Genomic DNA, 22,025 nt, shown 5'->3' with positions numbered 1-22,025 from the left:
TTTTTATTTGGGATTTAATTGGCATTTGAACTGCAAGATTAATTCCTTTGACTCTCGGACTGATATTTTTACTATTAGGGACAATTATTTATAATATTTCTTTAGGATTTTTTCCTTGTTTAACATGTCGGGAATCCCCCCAGATAGCAAAATCAGATTGGCAGATAGTGGACCGCAGGTGCTCCGCCGGTGGCGTGCCACTTGTGGTCCGTCGTTGTACTACCATCTCTTTAAATTTAACTTGTCATGAATATTAAGAAAAGTTAAAGGAAAATTCCGGTATTTAGCACTTTGAGTCCCTTTTCTGGTTTATTTTGGATGAACTAGAGTGGTGGACACCGACATTTTGACGATTGGTCCTGTCTCGACTTTTCTGACTTGTTTTGAATCGCCTTTGACTACTCAGAGTGGCTACCAACAGGCATACTCAAACATGTCCTAAAACAACCCTTAACGTTCGTTTTCAAAACTGTGCAACTCACCGAGTGGTTAGTGGTGTTCGTTGATTATTAAAATCAAATATATCGGCGGAATGTATGATTTCCAGCCGTCTTATTTGCTATTGTGGAACTATTTTTTCAGACACCTCACAACCGCGTATAAACTTCCGCTCAATATTTGAACCTGAAGCATAGACGGTGGCGCAGTAATATCAACGCGCAATGAGTCTTCCTACAGAAATCAATGGGATTTTACAAAATGCCAAATAAAACACGACAGAAACTGTATTTCGCTACGCTACTTGTTTTGGAACATCAACGAACACCACTAAAAGTGCAGTAGAAGAGGGGTTTAGTAGATTAAGTGGCAAGGGCTGCATAAGAAAGGTGGGGGAAGATTGGTATTTGGGGGGGGGGGGGGGGGGGGGCACCAACAAGGAGCACCCAAGAGCAACAGGGGCAATGAAAAACGTCCTTACCAAGGAAGAAACCTTGGGCAGATGCACGGCTCAAGGGGCTAACCCAACTGCCAGGGGTCTAGTTAGGGATAGTGTGCTGTGTATGTGGGGAGAGGGCAGTGTGCAATATGTGTGTTGGAGAAGCTTCCTCATGAGACAATGTGCTGTGTATTGGGGGGGGGGGGGGCAGTGTGCTGTAAGTATGTTGGGGATTAGTGCTGCCGCGATTAGTCGACGGCAATTTTTTTTAGTCGAAGAGTCGTTTTACTATTGACTATTTATTTTTGGTCTCAAACGGCTCATTGTAATGTTATATTAACTCTATGTTATTAACTCCTTAAAAGTACAATGACTGTCTTTAGATGTTAAACAGGCTACTAAGACGTTGGCAGTCATGTTTTAAACCCCGCTAAGCACGCAAACTGTTAAAGCCAGCAGCAAAGCTGCCTGCTTTCAGCGCAATTCATTAGGCTATTAGGCAGAGCGTGGGGGGAGCTAAGCTAGTAGGTTACACTAGTCCATACTCTGACTAATATAGTATTGTGAAAATTGAAATAAATGAAGTGAAGAGTGTCTCACGTTGACAACGCAACGGCGTGTCATTACTGTAATTCATTCATACAAAAAAAAAAGCGTTAAAACGAACATGCCGCCGCCCATGATATCAACAATCAAGTTGCGCGTCATTTCCCATGGTGAATAAGTCACGACGCATATTTTTTTAGCGTTCAAGCCAACTGATAAAGTGAGGTAACCTATGTGGTAAGACGTGCAAAGTGCCTGTAGCCTACTTGCTTTGAACATGCTGATGTTAGGCTCATTCGCAAAGTCCTCAACTCCTGTCGCCTTTCAAAGTCCAGCGTTTCTCAAACTATGGGCCGCGCGGACCAGCACCGGCCGTAACGTGGACACTGCTTGTCCGGAGCCGCGGAGTGAAATTATTCCCGGGGCTTCATCTGATAATTTGCTGCGCAATTGATCAAGGAACCGCGGACCGACAGAAAAATAAAACAAACGTTTCTGCAATTAGTAGGAAATACTTGCTAATTTGATGTTATCAAACATAGAGGCATACAATTAAATGGTGGTATGAGCGTTCATTCAATGCGCGAGAGAAACTGAAACCACTTGATAAAGTTGGTAGCAAAGCTCCAATTCAACCTATTGGAAGGCTATTTAATTATGAAACTACATTTAATGGAACAATGTGGATTTATGCAACTTCCATAAAAACAGAGCACAGACTATAATACACTATCTAGAGCAGCGTTTCTCAAACTGTGGGTCATGAGCCATGGCAGGTGGGGCGCGAACTGACGTTTTTTTTCCTCATCTGTAGCCTGGGCCCAGGTAGCACCCGATGTGCAATGGACGCACTGTGTTATTCACAGGGAAGCGCTCGTGTCAAGGCAGCTAAATTAGTCCCGACCTACATGAGATTTTGAAAGTTGTTGTGAGAGTGGTGAATTTCATCAAAACCCGGCCTAAAAGCGCGTCTATTCTCCGCACTTTGCGAAGAGATGGTAGCTGACCAAAAGGCTGTACTGTTTCACAGCGAGGCAAGGTGGCTTTCCCGAGGTAATGTGCTGTCGCGCGTGTTTGAGCTCCGAGTCGCCTCTTCTTGGAGGAAGAGCGCATGTTTGAATCTGCAAGCACGTTCACTAATGAACATTTCTTGACGAAGCTGGCCTATCTTAGCGATATATTTGATATATCTTAGCGATACATTTGAGTTAAATGTCCAGTTACAAGGCAAAGACAAGCACCTACCTCACCTAGCAAATAAGATTACTGCATTCACCAAAAAAACTTGAGTATGGGACAGGCGCCTCGATCGCGACAGTATTATTATGCCTTTGAGATTTCTGAGCGAAATTGCTGAAACGTCTGATTGGGAGGCACTCTTGTGATCCCATGTATTAAACAGTAGGCCTACATCACATCCCTGCAAAGTTTATTTCAAAAATATTTCCCAACCAGCAGTGCTCAGTATGACTGGATTATGGATCCATTTAATGCAGCATGTTGGTATTTCATTGAATATATTGTACAATGCTGTAAAATGGCCTATGCTTCCTAATATGTTGCTGGAAAACAGAAATATATGTGTTATGTATTTATTTATTATTATATCTGCAGCACCAGCTGATTTTAACTCTGTTGAAGAGGATATATTTAGAACTTGTCATTATTTCAATAAATTTGACAATTTTAAGCTTGACCTACCACTTTCTTAGAGCGATGAGGGACAGGTGGGGCTTGAGAATGCAAAGTGGGGAATGAAAGAAAAAGTTTGAGAACCACTGATCTAGTTTGTTAACTACCACAGTCACGAGTTGGGTCGCGATAGTCTGTTATTTTTAAAAAGTGGATCCCCAGAAAAAAAGTTTGAGAAACACTAATCTAGAGTATTGTATAGTCAAATTTGAATAACGTGGCCAAAACCTTGTGGCATAATTAAATATGTCAATATTCTTTCCATTTGCCTATGATGCTTGCATGAGGGAAACATACCAAAACTTTGACACCATATAATTGCTGTTGTTTTGATAAGTATTTATCATGCAACCATGCAAAAGCAATGGAACTATTGTAATTATATTTTACATTAGTAAAGCAGTCCTCTGATGTGCATGTTTTCACAAACTTTTTGTGAACAATGTTAGCACTTTAAACACTGGCTGCTTTGAAGTGCATGTACAATATAGCATAACAATAATAATTGTGATGTGATATAATAATAATTTGATGGGGGGTGGGTTCATGTAAGTGGGCCCTATGACCCCAAAGTATGCCATGACCGGGCATCAGGTCAAACAAGTTGTCTATGTCCATGGCAACACTGGCATACAAATAAAGTCTATCAAAGGTCTGACATTAGATCTGAAGGTAGCATTTTAAATAAGTGTTTTTTTAATACATAATGTTTTTGAACAGTTTACTTACAGTAATACAGCTTCTAACTAAAGTAGGGTGATATATATTTTACGTTTTCACTTTAGTTGAGTTCAAAATAAAACGGACACAACAAAATAACAAACACTTGATTTAAAAAAAAAAATAGTCGTTTAGATTAGTCGACTAATCGAAAAATTAGTCAAAAGATTAGTCGTTAGAAAATTAGTCGTTAGTGGCAGCACTATTGGGGATGTGTGTTGGAGAAGCTTCCTGATGAAATATTGTGCTGTGTAGGTAGGGGAGAGGGGGGGTGGGCAGTGTACTGCAAGTATGGTGAAGGGACTTACTATTGCATCATCAACACTGCAGCGCAATACGCATGCATGCAAATTAACTAGTTTGTTCATATCACAACAAAGCCAATCGCGGAGACAAAACTCTTTAAACAGGCAAAGTTATCAGCAGTTAGCAGCATGTATGTAGCCTAGAGCCTTAGCTGGTAAGCTAATGTTAGAACAGCTGGGTTTTTGATGGTTAGCTGTGTCAACTACTTGCGGATAACATTATGCATCAATTCACCTGTGAGATGAAATGTTTGCGCCGCCAACCCCCTTGGATATCGCAAATGCCCCCACTGTCACTGTACTCAAAGTCCCCAGTAAACAAAGTCCCCAGTGCACAGGTTAATGGCTGCTGTGCAGCCTATACAGTCGTGGAGTTTTAATCGTCAGCTGGACAACTGAACGAAGTTGCCAGCCAGAGTAGCAGCACAGGGGAATTATGAACTAGAACCAGGGACATGGCAGGTTCGAGCAAAAGGTAATGAAGAGGTTTATTTTTAACCAAAGACGCTTATCAGCGATTTAGTCCTGGTCAGCATATTTGAACATATCGGCCACTAATATCGGCCGTTTCGCAGATGGCTGATGGCAGCAAAAAAGGCCCATATAGCCTGCCGATATATCGGTGCATCACTACCCTTTTATTGATCAAGTAGCGTGGTAACGACCTCAGAAGCAATTTTATATGGCTTAACACAGCGGAGAAAGTTTGTAGTCTAGAAAATAAATGATAGTATCCACAACACAAGCACTCAAGATTGTTCGGAACGGGGGCACACAAAATGTCTGCACAGCCATCCAAAGCGTTCTGTTTACTGCCCTCGACTTCCATGTGACTTTGAACTCCAATCGGACCGTATAGTGAGCATTGTTTGACATCCATCCTTGTCTGCAGATGTCAGTAATGAGATTAATTGTGCAGAGTCGTGAACTGACTGAAGAAAAGGATATCAAACTAAAACAAGTTAACAGCAATTGGACTTGAGATCTATGAGACTGTGAGAAAGTTAGTGGGAACAAAATGGCAGAAGGAGGAGATAGAGAAGAATATATTCAATCGCCCTGGGCGTACCTTGATAAATATATGTCCTTGTGGATGGTTTGACCTCTGTAGTTTTGGTTGTTAAGCCTATTACTCCAGGCATTATTCTTTACTGGCTGGAAGCAGGGGCGTTGCAAGCGTGAGGGTCATGGGTGTTATAACATCCCCACAAAAACATCCACTTGTCTCGCTGGAGTGAACGCAGTCCATGGACTTGCACAAATAAATTAATTAGTGAGATGATCTGCATCTCCGTTCACCTGAAGTTATGGTTGTGCCAACTCAGTTGCACAAAATGTAATTTCTGAAATGTTTTCTTCATTGATAACATGGGGTATGTCTCAATGAAGGGTAGTGTCAAGCAGTGAAGTCATAGCAGGTAGACAATGTAGGCTTACATGTCACATGAGCCACACAGAAGAAACCTGAATTTCAAACATTTCCAGGGAGAGAAACACCCCGGACACCCTCCAATATTGTCCGGACCCACACACACACACTTTTAAAAAGCTTGATTTGACTCTGGCTGGAACGTTCAAATAAAGAAATATGGAATCCCAGCAATCTTTGGTCTTTAATTCATTATTCACCTTATTCCGCGCGCAAACATGGGGGGGCGCTAGCTTTGCCCACATTGTCTCCGAACTTCCGATTGAGCAGTACATCCATTGCGATTACATTGAGATAACAGAGCTCTATCGAGATGACTGGCATCATATGTTATGGGTCATCCTAAAGTTAGGAACGTTTATTTAGGATTTTGGTGACTTAAGACATTTCTGCTATACGCCTTTCCAATCTGAAGTTTGGAAAACACTGACTTTGGAGCGGCTGTTCTGTAATGACTTTCTAAACTAGTTACCAAACAGATAAGGATTTGCGAGTTTCTCCATACGATACAGCAGCCACTGTCACATTGTCTACCCACTCCGTAGGGCTGAATAGCCTTGGGTAGCGAAGTACAATATTGCAGTCTGACCTCCTGATGGCATTTGTCGTTTTCCTCCCAAGTTAGCCTCTCTATCCTCTTCTGCCGTATCATCCCAATGAAGCTAACTAGACGTAGGTTACTGTAGCTAGCCGACCGGAAGTTTAAAGACAACGTGGAATTTAAAAAAATGGGCGGGGCTGAATAAGGTGAATAGTGACTATGTATATTGATAACCCAATGGAATTAACTTTGTATGAATCTGGTAATTTAAACATAGTAGTAGTTTCTCATGTTGATTGCCATGTTAAGTTGGCACAGCTTCACATGTAGCGCGCTGCTTTTGCTGTGTTTGCGTAACTTAGCTTGCTACATTTGACTGTGTGGTAGCTTCTGTGTAGTGAAGCTTCATTCATGAGCAAAGTAACTGGTAGCTTAGCTCAGTACATTTTCCAAGTAGCTTGCCCAACACTGGCATTTACCACCAACGTTTAATGAGAAATAATTGAGAAAATTCTACAACATACCTGTTGATTGATCCGTAGCTCACATAGATCACTCTCCATGTAACTCTCCATTCTCCATGGTCTTCTCCGGCAGTGGTTGCTGACTGCTGGGTTAATATTGCTACCTTAATATCATAAAATCTCGAATTTAACCTCGTAACATTTCGACCTTCATGGCCTATATGGGGATTTAAAGACCAATACCGATTTTGATATTTGAGGACTTCAAAAACTGATAACCAATATATCGTCTGATATTCATTTTTAGCAAACACAATGTAACATTTTTCACTAATATTTAGCATATTGAAGAGTTTTGCAGTGTTTGCTGACTGCTGGGTTAATATTGCTACCTTAATATCATAAAATCTCGAATTTAACCTCGTGTTAATCTAATGTTTATTTTATTATAATAAATTTGCCTCAGGCATTGCTTGAGCAGCTGTAACACCATGTCCTAATAGGTCCGGGCAGGCGACTGTCTTTTATGTCTGTCTACACTGAATCCATTAAATATGCTCTTTTATAAATATATATAAATATGCCCTTTTTTGAGTCATATTTCTCATTCAAAATAGCAGAAATGCGAGTGACCGAAAGAAAATAGAAATGGGTTGTCCGACAAAAGTTCTCTCAAAACGTTTCGTTGCATCGCACTGTTCACGTCGATGCAGTCAGTGCAGTTAGCAGATACTCCAATTGAAAACAATGTAATTAAACAGATTTTATTGCAAATGTTTGCTTGCATCACATCCTGTTAGGACATAGTGTAAGCCCTCCTAATTCTACTCTCGACTTGACGAATGAGGTGGCGACATGTCATACCATTATGACGTATCTAGCAGATATGATACCCACATCGGACACAGCCATGAGTTTAGGAACTGCTTCTGTAATAGGAAAATAGGATTTCTCCTATCTTTGAAACTTAAGTTAAGATAGGACAAGCAGTATATTTTTCTGTAATGAGGCCCCAGGTCTCACTCACTCACTCATTATGTAGACCAGTGGTCACCAACCCGTTGATCGTGATCGACCTGTAGATCTTTAGGACTTGCCCAGTAGATGCCGAGAATAACAGGAAAAATAAAAACAGTCACCAAATTCCCGCATGTTCCCCAACGTTTATAGGGCCTAAATTTCAGCGCGGGATTGTGGGTATAGCGCATGATTTATTCAAGACCTGCAACTCTAGCCATCATAATGCGAGAAATTCCTGCACACATTTTACAGCGCTGTCTGATAACGTTAATCTAATAATGGAGCGGTGTGAATGCGGGACCGGACGGACCAACTTCTGACTTGAACCGAACGTAACCCCATGCAAAAACACACGCGCACACAGCACCACTTTGCAGGTGCACTCTCTCTCTCTCTCGCAACAGGACTTGTCATCGCTGAAGTCAAATTATGCTAGGTGCTTCTACATCAACTGCTAACTGACATAAAATGAAAACGAAAGTTTAGCAATCAGGAACTGTCAGGAATTTGTTCTCCATTTGAAGAATGTTGATTCGATTGCAGACGTGCTCAGACGGCTACAGACACGGGGCACATTGTAGGCCTAGGCTTAGGTTACTTTCACTTTCTAGAGTGCACATTCATTACGTGAAAGATGCTTCATACCAAAACAGCGATCAAACATTATCAAATTTATCATGACGTTTTGTCACAAACACTCCAATTAGAAAATCAAAAACAAAATCATGTATTCAAGTCAATCTTCAAAATCAAGTAAAGACTGTTGTGTTGTTATCTCATTGACGCCTGTATAAGGGGGTGGAGGATGTGATATTTTTGACCTGATACATTTGCCTAAATAAAAGGCCTTAAATTGGAAGTATTTTAGCTTTAATTCTCTTTTGACGCTCAAGGTAGATCTTGCCTTTGTTCAGGGCGAGGTCAGGGATCTTGGGCTCAAAAAGGTTGGTGATCACTGATGTAGACAAACAAAATCTGAGATGGTGCAGCAACCATTTTCCTGGATTCTGTCTGATTTGACACGGAATGACCCAGAAGTCTTTAAATCATGACCTGATATTTAGAGCCCGACTGATATGGGGATTTAAAGACCAATACCGATTTTGATATTTGAGGACTTCAAAAACTGATAACCAATATATCGTCTGATATTCATTTTTAGCAAACACAATGTAACATTTTTCACTAATATTTAGCATATTGAAGAGTTTTGATCAAGGTGGGACATAATATGTTTAGATAGGCCTAGCTATCCTAATGAAAGGCTCTTATACAATAAATGATGAAACAATTGTCATAAATCAAGTAGTGTTTTTTTCTTTGAAGACCACCATTGCCACAATACTTTCAAGGTATCCATGTTTATGCTTAATGACGCTTAATGCAAGCTAATTTCATCAAATAGCTAATATAGGCCAATAATATTAGCAAACCAATTATCAGTCGGGCTCTACTGACATTTATCAACATTTTGACATTTGGCACTTAACAGATTTACTAAGCAGTGAAACTACAGCAATAAAGCATACAACACAGCTTGACCAATTCCAGTACAGTCATAATTGCTCACAGAACTAAAGCAAATATAAAACTTGAAGAAAGTGACTTGGGCCTGTCCCAGTAACTTAAAGTTCAGTTAACATTGATGATGACATATCAAAAAGTGGTGGTGTCTGTGGTCATACCTGTGGGTTTACTGTCCTGTTGCTGTGAAGCAGTGACTTGTGTCTGGAGCTGAGACTGCCTGTGTAGGCAGAACATTAAAAATGCTGATCAGTCAGACTTTTCTGGGTACTTCCCCTTCACTTCAATATAACAACAGAGTACAGCTTAAAAAGAGGCATATCCGATTACAGTATTTATGCATTTCTACAGCGAATTAAACACTGTACACGTAACTTAACCAGTCGGCTAAAGCTTTCCTTACCTGCAGTTCTTAATCTTCGTAAATGATACATTGTTTAGGTTAAGCAACTTATATTCTTAAATTTCAGCCTCATTTTGAGAGTTTTGCCCGACATTGCACATCATTTACATAGGAGGGCACTGCTCCCACATACTTTGGCCCATCCTCAAATGCCTGGTACCTTTGGAAAGCTTAGACCCAGTAGAATTATCAGAAACAGTCAGGGTGACTCTGTGATGTACTGGCAACGAAATACAGAGACACATGGGTGGGTTCAATCTGACTGGGAGAGTCACGTGATCACGCTGATATGTGAGTGTAGCAGGAAGTATGCACCTTCCAGACCAAGGAAAGCACACGGAAAGAAGAAGTTTGAAATGTATTTGTTTCTAAATATTTGTATTTGTATAAGATGGATTATACATCTACCAACGTATTATGAATAAAACAACATGTATATTCCACTACTATAGATTCTTACCGACATTTCAAGACCATGTATGACGTATCGGGATATTGGTATTCTTATCTGATCTACATTGAAAGTAAGAGAGTCACGGCTTCACAAGGGGGTGGAGGGGGCATTTTATAGTAGTTTGATAAGATGTATAGTGTTTTTAATCAAATGCAGTAATGCACAAAACACTTTTTGTCATCGTCATAGATTAACATTGATCGATTCCTGAGACTCTTAGCTTTAAAATGAGGTATATTACTATGGTGCTTCATGTTATGGTGCATAAAATTGATTGTACAGTACGGGGATGAGAGGGATGAGGGGGGGCACTGTGAGCGAGGTCGTGCCGTTGGGGCTGACATTAAAAGGTTTATCAAAATGTTAGGGTTCTCTATGTTTTTAGTATTGAATCACAAACTAAGTTTTATGAGTTGTCAATCTGGAGTATCAATAATTAGCCTTTAATAAAAGTGGATACAGGCTAACAATAGCTAACTTTAGCAACTGTGGTTAGCCGAACTACTTAAACTGCAGAAATATAGTACCCTAAACCTGGTTTAGGATATTTGAATCCGTAACTTTTCTCCACTGGCATGGCCTAAATGCACACTGTCTGAGACTGGAATCTTCACATCTTCAACTTTCTATAACTGCCAGTTAGGCCTGCACGATTCGGGGGGAAATATGAATCACAACTTTTTAGCTTAGAATTGATATCACGATTCTCTGCCACGATTTTTTCCCCCTCAGTGTAATATTTATTGCACACATAAACAATGACAAAACAAAACAATTTGGTACCAAACATAGATTTTGGCACATATAGCACATTGTGCATCGTCACGAGCCTGTAAACATAGAGGCTTCAATGAATAAAGAAAATACTGGCCGTTTAAGTACAGTAGGCTACCAAAAATAGTAGCCTACATATAACACATTGAACTAAATATGGTCCTGATACAGGCTCTATCTGAACATATCTTTACATAACCAAAACATGTCAATCAACATACTGCAGCTACAGCTTCAGTCTCTACACTGCAAAAAATGAAATCTAACCAAGTGTTGATAATCTTATATTAAGATCAAAAAATCTATTTGGTATTGTTTTTAGTATGAAAAGACTTACCTAGCGCTCTCTTGAAAGATCATTTTGACTTAATCTAAGCAGACTTTGACTTATTTTAAGGATTCTTATCAAGACAAATTTGCTCAATGCACTGGCAGACAAATGTGCTTGTTTTTAGGACAAATTTGCTTAACGCACTGGCAGACAAATTTGCTTGTTTTCAGGATGAGATGTCTTAATTTAAGAAAAGTTTGACTTATTTTAAGTCAAATGATTTCATGAGAAAGCGCTAGGTAAGTGTCTTTATACTTAAAACAATACCAACTAGTTTTTTTTATCTTGATATAAGATTAATAACACTTGGTTAGATTTAGTTAGATAAGCAGTTTTTGCAGTGTAGAGAAATGGAGCTTGTCAATTGTCAATTTAAGTACAGTATCAAAAACAAAATGATTTCTTGGCACTCTTGAACTGCTTGCCTTTTAGAGCATTAACATTCAACTGGCCATTCAGTTCGGTTTGAGACTGAGTGGTTGGCGGATTCTTGTCACTAGTACCCAATGTTTTTTGCAGTGGCCTACAGATTATTTTTTAGGTTATTTCTCCACTACTGTTCATTTATCAAACTGGTGCTTTCTCTACGTCCTTAGCAAATTAAGCCACGTAGTTCAGTAGAGAGACGTTGAATATATTAGCATTTGCAATTGACAACACAATTAACAACGTTCTGATCAGTAGGCTATACTAACTTTGCAAAGTTAACTTGAATGCATCAAAATTGTTAGGCTACACCGCAACAGTAGTCTGCATGAAAAGTCCTTGCACAAGCGGTGCGGCCTGAAGCCAAACTATTTGAGGGAGACCAGTGCAGGGAGAGAATGCATGCTCTATTTCCACAATGAAAGAATGTATCTAGGCTAACCTATATTTTAAATAAGCAATCACTGCGTGCTGCTATGGAAAAAATAAGTCAATATATTAGAGCACTTTGTGAGAGAAGGGAGAGCATTGCAGCGCTTGGGAGCGCTTTAAAACTCACAGAAAAAAGTAGTAGCATTTGTGATGCAGTCAGCTGGTAAAATTAAATGAGAATCAAAGCCATTTAAAAATTAAATCGCGCACAGGGGTGAATCGAGATCACGATTTTATAACGATTTATCGTGCAGGCCTACTGCCAGTTATCAATCAGTTATTAGACCCCCAACTGTCACTGCCATAGTGTAGTGTCAGACATTAAACCATTTGTTGGAGTAAGACATTGTCACCTTCAAATTGACATTTCATTTTAAAACCACACCAGCATATTACAAAACATTACTCTGGACAGAAAACTGGACCACACTAGTTCATTAGGTCTACAAAATTATTTATTCTGTATTAGTTCTTCATTCTTATGCAGTCTATTTCTTTCTTCTCAGTAAATTTGCCTCAATTGAAAGTTGGAGTATCCTTTGAGAAACTAAGACAAAACGCCAAAATATTATTTTTTATCACTCTTTTTACTCATCAATACTACACACGTGTGATCCCTAATGTGGCGCAAATGTCTGTGTACCTGTAGAAAAGATTTGTAACTATAGGACAGCTTTGTGTATGTAGAGCATTGATTTGTAACTGTAAAATATATTTGAAATGGTAAAATATTTGTAACTGTAGGATGAGCTGTAGCTTTAACACAGTTGTAATTATTTTGCACAAGCAAGCACATACAAACACAAATACATGCCTGTCAAAGTAAGCTTGTCTCCTCCTGCGTAACTCTTCAGCGCTGAGGTTGTTCTCCCGTGGACTACCTATGGTCCCTGTGGACAATGAGCCTCCTGATGTTACAGGAACACTGCCATCTTTAGGTATGGTGGAGGAGGTTCTAGGAGATGCACCTTTATGAGGGGCCGATGCCAAACAGAAATTAGACATGGGACTTGTATGACGTCATTTTACTACATTTTGTATGTTTTCACAGACAGCTTGTTATGGTATTATTTTTGGGTTCACTTGGTATATGGTCAAATGAATGACCGATAAACACCAATCTTTCTCACTAGCCAATCAGGTAGTACAGATTGTAGTTTTGAGATATGAATCAACCTATGAAAATGTAAGAAAAAATTAAAAGAATATATGGCCAAATGTTACAAAAAAAACTGTCAGCCTTGAGAATGTATGGTGTGTTCCAAACAGATGGCATCTACTCTTTTGCATGTCTGCAGATAAGATATGACTTTAGAGTTAAGGCATCTTCAAAGAATGATGGTTTCGGACTTTTAAGATAACGATGAGACTGTGGTATGACATTGGCATGCATCAAGAACATTAAACTACTTTATGTAAGCTAGCAGATTAACGTTAGAAAATTGGCTGACAGACAGCACATAAATCACATTATCAATGGTTACAATGACGGTATAATCATAGTAGTGTTTTCTTCTAGCTAGATTTTGAAAAATCTAAGCAAATAAAATGTCAATAAAATGATATTTCATTGCAATCAGCAGCTATGAGAAGAATTCCATCATTCAATATGTTTACACAGCAGTTTGGGAGAGTTGCTGCACATATTTCTGGGTATTAGGCAGCATAGAGGACACATCGCAGCTGCTTTTGAAAAAAAGTGTTTAGGTAGTTCGAAGGTATTTTAGAAGGCATGAAAAGAGAGTTGGATCAGCTTGAAGAGACTTGTTGTCTCGCTCTCAATACCACGGCAAAATCCTAAACTAAAAGGTGTATTTTGTGGTGTGAAGGTCAATGCTGGGTTCATCATCATAAAGGGCCAACATGCTTATTATGTCTATAGACCCTTTCAAGAGAGTTCCATTATCAGCATCATAGTTGGCCCCACAAGACTTCCTTTTTAACATTCCATGTTATCTTAATGCAGAAAAAGTAGATTGGGACCCAAATAGAACGTTCAAGCATTGTTTTTGTTTTTATTGTTGAAAGGGTCTATAGTCAGTAAAATAGTAGTTTGTGTTAAAGGAGAATTCCGGTGTGATATTGACCTAAAGTGTATTGAAACATGATACCGAGTGTGAACGTATGTCTCATAGCCCATCTCGGCTTGTCCCCTGCACTCCAAAATCTGGCGGTAGTTAGCCGATGCTACCAACAGCTTTTTCAATAGTGGTGCTTCGGCATCGGGCTAGCCATGCAAATAAATCACTGTTTTACACCCATTTACGAGGCTCAATGTATCTCCACACTTCATTGGTAGACTTCCGAGGGCCCTGACATTTAAAACGAGACATTGAGACATTGAGTCACGATAAGTCGAGCAACGAGTAAGAATGAACAGGTATGATATAAGGGATCAGATTCCAAAAATAATTCAGTGGAAATGCATGGATTCCAGTTTCTTCCAGTAGCAGCAAGCAGCAACTGGAATCCATGCATTTCCACTGAATTATTTTTGGAATCTGATCCCTTATATCATACCTGTTCATTCTTACTCGTTGCTCGACTTATCGTGACTAAATTCAAGATGGCTGCAAACGCTAAACTTCGTGAAGATACTGTCTGTATAAATCGTCTTGTAAGTAAACTACCAGTGCTTTTTCAAAGTTCTCAATGTCTCGTTTTAAATGTCAGGGCCCTCGGAAGTCTACCAATGAAGTGTGGAGATACATTGAGCCTCGTAAATGGGTGTAAAACAGTGATTTATTTGCCTGGCTAGCCCGATGCCGAAGCACCACTATTGAAAAAGCTGTTGGTAGCATCGGCTAACTAGCGCCAGATTTTGGAGTGCAGGGGACAAGCCGAGATGGGCTACGTTCACACTCGGTATCATATTTCAATTCACTTTAGGTCAATATCACACCGGAATTCTCCTTTAATTTAAATTTACATTGTATGTTGTGTTTTGTCAATGAAACACTTTAAATTTGCTACATGCAAATGTGTTAAAATTGCTACATGCAAATTAATAAATGCTATGCAGTAGCTTAGGGCCTAATCTTTGGGCCATCTGATGTACCCTAGTTCGATAGTTACTGTAACTCTGTATTTGCTACAGATAGCTGCTATCATAAGGACTCTTCCGTGGTAGGATATGTGCCCTACTGAGAGCATTCCGGGGAAGCCTATCCTAAATCTAAGAAATAATTATTATTATTAACAAAAATGCAGGCTGCATGCCATTACCAGTAGGTTACTGATCAAATGTTCAATAGATCCTTTGAAAGTTATGGCAAAGTTAACATTAGGTTACTAGCGTGAGTGTTGCACTGGCATCCGTTAATAACACAATGATGATCACGCAATCAATGATCACTGCCGTTATGCCTCGTCAAAATGAAGTGACGAAGTTTCGCCCATCACAGATTGAACCACATTTGCTTCATTTATATAGTCTATAACTGAGGGGATGAGCTTGGGGCTGATCATGTAGGCCAGCGGTTCCCAAACTTTTTTTCCCGCAGACCACCTTCTACATTCTGACTCAGCTTGCGTACCCCCACCATCCAGAAAGTAACACATTCTATGAGGCATTCCAGGCAGAGTGCGAATTACCCCACCATAATTGGGGGGGTCCTTAACACATATGAACAGTGTATAAAACCTAACTGCACCTACATTTTTAATGTAATTGTTTGTAGATCTTAGTGTTAATATTTCCTGCTTACTCTTTTAGCACCAAAAACTGCCTGATGTCTGCCTTTTCCTTTTCCTCATAGTGTCTCTTTGAATAAAATAAAATCCTAGTTTCATTAAGATAGTATCAGGGTTCTCAGATGAAACTACATTCATCAAACTAAAAATATGAAATAATAGAATGTAAAAACAATACCAACCAATTAAAAACAAATTCGAATTCTAGCACATAATATTTAGCCTAGGCTACTTTTATGTTTCCACAGGTTTCTCTGATGTTATAACATATGTAGGCTTAGTTACATCAGACCCTCTTGTGCCTGGTAATATAAAAACACAGGATCTGTGTCAAAGTAATTTCAAAAAGGCACAATAATTTATTCAAGATAAAATGAGAATGAACACCTAGGCTATGGAGTTCATCTCCTTGGAAATGACAATCGATTTTACCTCACCACAATGTAAAGCTTGATTTAAATAATCTTGCTAACTAACCTTGGTAACTAACCGAGGTCCACTTTACTAGCCTCAGTGGGTAAGTAGCAGGTAAGTAGCCAGTAATTCAATGTATGAAGACGTGACATGAGCTATGAAAGAACAAAACACGTTATAAATGAAGGTAGTAAAATCTTCAACAAGCTAGCAACTTACATTTACCCATGCACGACAGCAGCAAACTGAATTTAGCCTACTGGAGGAATTTAACTAGCGTTTTGTCATGCAATGTTGACACTTGCTTGAAAAGTTGAAGTGGTTCTCTATCTCAGTTGCTTCTAGCGCCACAGTGGTTAAAAATGGTACGGTCCACAATAGGGGTGTCTGAAATCGCTTTACATTAAAATGTTCCTACAGTGAAAATAGGAGTTGACTTGTATTGTAACTGTAACAATATTTTTTCACAATATCAGAAACATTATCTGACCCCCCCAAAACTAATATTTCTGTCTCTTTGGGGGGTACTGGGTCTTCATTGGGGGGTATAGTACCCCCTAGTACCCCCTGTAATTCGAACTATGATTCCAGGCATCATATTTAATTGATAACAAATAACAAAATCAAAATGTGCAACTAGTCTATGAGCTCTCACGCTAAAAAAACAGTGTGGAGAACAACATTAGACTGGTTAGATAGCACCTCACTGCAGACCACGCACTGTGGCTTTGGGCAGTCTGTCTCCCAATCCATGTGAAGCCTAGCCATATGCCTAATCATAGGCTACTTTCGTTTTCTTTGCGCAGTCTTTTGTCTCCTCCTTTCTTTTTTTTTCTCTGCGCTCCACCTCCACCTTCATCATTCTGCCCCCCATCCCATCGTTACCCGTCTCCTGTTCTGTTTCTCTCGCTTCTCCTGTTCAATCGCTTCAATTATGCCTTTTGGACAGTGTTTTACACTGTTACACTGAACAGTGCTAACACTGTTCTTAGCCAGTTTTCCCATGTTTGCGTAGCCTTCTACCTAGCCTATACTTCCACGAAACCAGAGAATGTCTAATAAGGGGAGAACCGCCACTCTCGGGAAACTTCCGATTTCTGAACTGGTTGCAGTTCCCGTTCTGGTTCCACATGAGGGCGCTCACGAATAAGTGCAGAATGAATGGAGGTCTATGAAGCTGTACCCCTCAAATCCACTTTTCTCGGGATATAATTTTTTGCCCAGAAAAAGAGGGGACAGAGAAAATACACACCGCTGAGTATTTTTTCTAAAAAGTATTTGTTCTAAAAAGCCTTTCAAATGTGTCAATGACGTCATTCATTAGCAGAAAGCTAGTGTGTTGTGGGCAACAACGACCCAACCTGTAAGAAATCGAAAGGACGTAAGTACTCGTTCATTCAACTTTTGACCTATAATCCATATTGATCTTGCAGAAACCACAATCCAATCTTCGATTTTTCAACGACAACCAGGTGAAAGAGACACATTTAGCCGTCTAGCTCCATAGACCCCCATTGTTTTTGCACTTATTTGTGATCGCCCCTAGCGGAACTGCAGCAGATTGCAGGTACAATGGAGTTAATAGGGAGTGATCCGGCTCTCCGTAAACGGGCTCTGACGAAACTAACGCGCCAGATATTCTGCCCGCAGGAAATCACATGCATTGTGGGTAGCTTATTTTTTAAAGAAAATATTGCCTGCCATAGAGTTTACAATTGATTTCCTTTAATTTCACGTTTCCATATCAATATAACCCGATTCAAAATTCTTTATTATTTATGAATTATTTGTGATTTATTAATTAATAATTTGTAACACTTTTCCGACATTCCCCTTTTCATCTCACGTACCCCCTAGTGGCAGGTAACACAGTTTGGGAATCCCTGATGTAGGCTAATGGTGTTTTCAAAAACTGATAGTTCCGGTCCTTGACTGTAATTGGCTGAATCGCGTTCGATGCTGTTGTAAAATCCAGCATAAACATACACCTTGACTTCATTTTGTTCTATATTACTGCGTGACGAATTGTAACAAAAACCATTACAAAGTTACAAAGGAGCAGTCGGCTACAATATGGCAGAGTTTGTAGTAAACTTTGATGTGCTGGGTGGGCTTAGTCTGGAAGAGTGGTGAAAAGAGCAGGACAGGATAGAGGAAGAGAGCAACTTAAGGCACGCTGAAATAAGCAAGATCAAAATTGAGGAGTTGAAAAAAATCCAGGAATGAAATCGGCACCGTTAAAATGACACTGTGGTCTGCTGTTTCCTGTCTTGGTGTGCCGAGAAAAAAACATCTATAGATTTGACATCAGTCAGCAAAGCTGATCTTAATCAGGCTCTGCGGCAATTTTACGCAACTATAAAAAACGGAAAAGGTAAGCCCTACGGTTTCAGCAGCTACAGTGGGCAGTGCTTCGACTTGGCCAGCTTCACTCGCGGTCCGCGCGTGGGATCACGCGGTATCACGCGGCTCTAATTTGTATTTTTCCAGTGAGACGCTGCAACAACCCAAACAACCGGTAGATGGCTCAAGTGAGCAGGGTGTCTCGTAAAAAGAAATGGAGCCTGGAAAACCCTACACAGACTTCACTACAGACTTTAGCAGACTGGTTTAGAAATAATTTAATAGCCAGAAATATGCCTGCCCTGCCCTAATAAAGAAATATTTGGTTAACTGCGAGTGAATCCCGTTTGCAGCCGTAGAAGAAACGCAGGACAAATGAAACATTCTGGTTTTCTCCGAGTGCAACGATGATAGACAGACATCATTTGGACAAAATATAGAGCATATTAACCTCCTTTGCTCAGCCAAATGCCTTCCTGTTACGTCCTGTTATCACGGTTACAGGCGATAAACGATTTTTGATGGTCACAAGTTTACTTCATTAGCGTTTTTTTAATTTTTTTTATTATTATTAAAGAGTTATTTTCATTTAAAGGTTTGACTTCGTGCTTATTCAGTAGAGCATTTAGTGCTCTCCCCAATCCCAGACGTTCACATTGCATGTTTGTTTGTAATGGATGCAACCGCGAGATAGGCTATGCGTTTGATGGCAATGAGTTGTTAACAGACATGAACCAAGACATATAGCCCAGCAGCAATCTAGGGACTGTTCGTTATTTATTGAAGGGGCCACCGGAGGAATTTTGAGTGCTTCAGTCAAAAGTTGCATGACCCTCTCTTGCCTGCTAGAAATTGTTCAATGACCCTCCGATAGAATTGTTAAAAAAGACATGACCCTCCCCTGCCAATTGCTGTCTTCCGCCCGCGCCACAGCCACACACTGTGATAATGTTCTTAAATCAATCTTTCCCGTGAGCTTGCAAGCTACCAGTCCTTCCTTTTCAAATGTGTTGCGCCTGTTTGCACAATTTCACAAATAATCATATGTGATTAATAAAATGACAAATAATCCCTGTGCACAGGGAGCGAAACAATGCATGCCAACTTTTTCCGTGTTTATCTTTTACGTATTTTAACTTTCCCCTTAAATTTAGCTTTTTACGTATTTTAACTTTCCCCCGCTGTCTTGCCGTTTTAATGTTTTCCCGTAGAATATCCCATATTTTAATACTCTCATAACAGCCCTTCCATCGGGCCTACCATAACTTACCAACTCTGTACTGTAGACCCTATCTGGCTATTTATATTTTCTGTGAAATAAGCAAATGTATTTGTTCAACTTTATGAAGCAGAATTAACGCATAGGCTACTTGGAACATAATACATTTGACAAAGGACAGATGTATGTTGCTAGTGACAAAATATTAACTTTCAGTGTTTTACGATGTCTTTGTCATGGGGAAGTGTTTTTCCCCATGCATTTATTCTAGGTTACTGTCAGTGACTGCCGTGAGAGAAGCGGGTTCTGTTTCGTTCATGTCAGTGACTGACGCGAGAGAAGCGGGGTCTGTGTTGTGTTGCGTTAATTTATTTTCATTGGGCATGCCGTGCCGTGCCGTCCACAGCTCTTCAGTTCTGACAAAGCCAAAATTACTCCTTTTGAAACAACGAGTGCAGGAAGCGCGTTTGTATGGTTATATTGCTTGACGGGGGGGATCCCAAGCAGCTTTCAGCCATAAGGATACTTTGAGAACATTTCAATTCACCCGACACTAATATTCAAAATATTGAAAACTATTTCGGCATAGCCTACAAAGCAGTTTAATTAAATGTAATGTTAGTTGTAAACAAACAAGCTACTTGGTGAGGCTTGGCCTCACAGATGCGCTCGTGCCTTAGATGGCAGGAAAATCTTCACGATAGGCCTATTAACTAACCACCCGATTCACGTTGGCTGGGGGGAAGGGGGGCCATCAGACATTTGTGCCCAGTTAATCCCTGCCCCCAACAAATCACACCTTCCCACCTCTGACAGCTTAAAAGAAGTCAAGAGGACTCCTTACTCACAGACCTATTCACAAACCTGCAGCATTCTGCCGTGTTTTGAAATCATGCAGCTACAGGAGCTTCCAATCGTGAGGAAGCAATTTTGCATTGTAGGCATAACTAACATGCAATAACGCCACCAACAACAACCAAAACTAGGCTAATCATTGTCAACATGTAAATTAAATGTAACATTATTGTGAATCAAATTAAAATGTTCTATTTTGCAAACGTAGGCATAGTAACAGAATAATTTAATAATGTTACAAAGATGCTACATCAATCCGTATGTTTAATTAGGCTACTAGGCTATATGTTTTGCCTTGATTCATTTAGGCTAGGCCTTTTTATTCAGCCTAACTGGCGAATTTAGGAGCAACTCCTAAAAATAATGGGCGTGCCACTCCTAACTTTAGGACTCCTAATTTTTTCCACAAAAAGTAATTCACGAAGCATTTTAGACCTAAAAGTAGCACCTAAGTCTGGGACAGCTTAAGTCGAGAGGACTCCTAACTCACTAAGACCTATTCATAAACAGCTTTTTTGTGGCATTTTACGTTGCGATGTTTTGAAATGCGTAGCCTATGCGCAACAGGAGCTTCCAATCGCGAGGGAACAATTTTGCATTCATAAAAGGGATGCAATAACGCCACCAACAACAACCAAAACTCATTGTTAACATGTAAATGAAATGTAACGTTTCATTGTGAATCAAATTAAAATGTTCTCCTCTTTGCAAACGTAGCCTATGGTGACAGATTAATTTAATAATGTTGCAAAGGTAGGCTACTGCATCAATCCATAGGCCTATGTTTCATTAGGCTACTAGGCTATTTGTTTTGCCTTACTCTTTATTCCTTTAGGCTAGGCCTTTTTATTCAGTAATTAATCATCTTCCGTCCTTCGCACTACTTGTGTAGCGCACGCATTCTCCGACCTGTCACCGGTCACTCATCATCGGAAAAGAGGTGTTTGGAATTCCCGCGTTACAATCGTCAGCCAATCAAGGTGGTCACTTCAGTCAAGCTTGTGCATGAGTAATGACGTAATCCATAGCAACGAAGACTTGTGAATAACTTTTAAGAGAAAACTCCAAGCTAAAATCTTTAAGTGCGATTTAGGAGTAGCCTACTCCTAGTAGTAAGATAAAAGCCTTTGTGAATAGCCTACAGCCCCAGTTATTCATCGTCTTCTGTCCTTGTGTAGCGCACGCATTCTGAGACCTGTCACCTGTCACTCATCATCGTAAGGGAGGTGTTTGGAATCATGCCCGCGTTAGATAAAAGCCTTTGTGAATAGCCTACGGCCCCAGTTATTCATCATCTTCTGTCCTTGTGTAGCGCACGCATTCTGAGACCTGTCACCTGTCACTCATCATCGTAAGGGAGGTGTTTGGAATCATGCCCGCGTTAGATAAAAGCCTTTGTGAATAGCCTACGGCCCCAGTTATTCATCATCTTCTGTCCTTGTGTAGCGCACGCATTCTGAGACCTGTCATCTGTCACTCATCATCGTAAGGGAGGTGTTTGGAATCATGCCCGCGTTACAATCATCAGCCAATCAGCCAATCAAGGTGGTCACGCTTGCCCAT

General features: G+C 40.0%; 1 protein-coding gene across 10 annotated transcripts in view; it reads right to left on the bottom strand.

Annotated features, from left to right (window-relative positions):
• Positions 1–22,025, bottom strand: part of atxn3 (ataxin 3) — a 77,087-nt gene that overhangs the window by 5,521 nt on the left and 49,541 nt on the right. For 2 of the 10 annotated variants that reach the window (XM_042091385.1, XM_042091387.1), the window contains exons 9-10: positions 12,753–12,906; positions 9,280–9,338 (exon numbers count right to left, since the gene is read on the bottom strand). In XM_042091385.1, coding sequence (XP_041947319.1) covers positions 9,280–9,338; positions 12,753–12,906 — 213 coding nt within the window. Of the gene's footprint in view, positions 1–6,634; positions 6,739–9,279; positions 9,339–12,752; positions 12,907–22,025 lie in introns of all 10 variants that reach the window. The other 8 variants (XM_042091392.1, XM_042091391.1, XM_042091382.1 and 5 more) reach the window with 7 other exon arrangements.

The sequence above is a fragment of the Alosa sapidissima genome, chromosome 5 (genome assembly GCF_018492685.1).
Source record: "Alosa sapidissima isolate fAloSap1 chromosome 5, fAloSap1.pri, whole genome shotgun sequence".
Lineage (NCBI taxonomy): Eukaryota > Metazoa > Chordata > Actinopteri > Clupeiformes > Clupeidae > Alosa > Alosa sapidissima.
The sequence above is the reverse complement of the archived record's forward strand: the minus strand, read 5'-3'. Positions and strand labels throughout refer to the sequence as shown.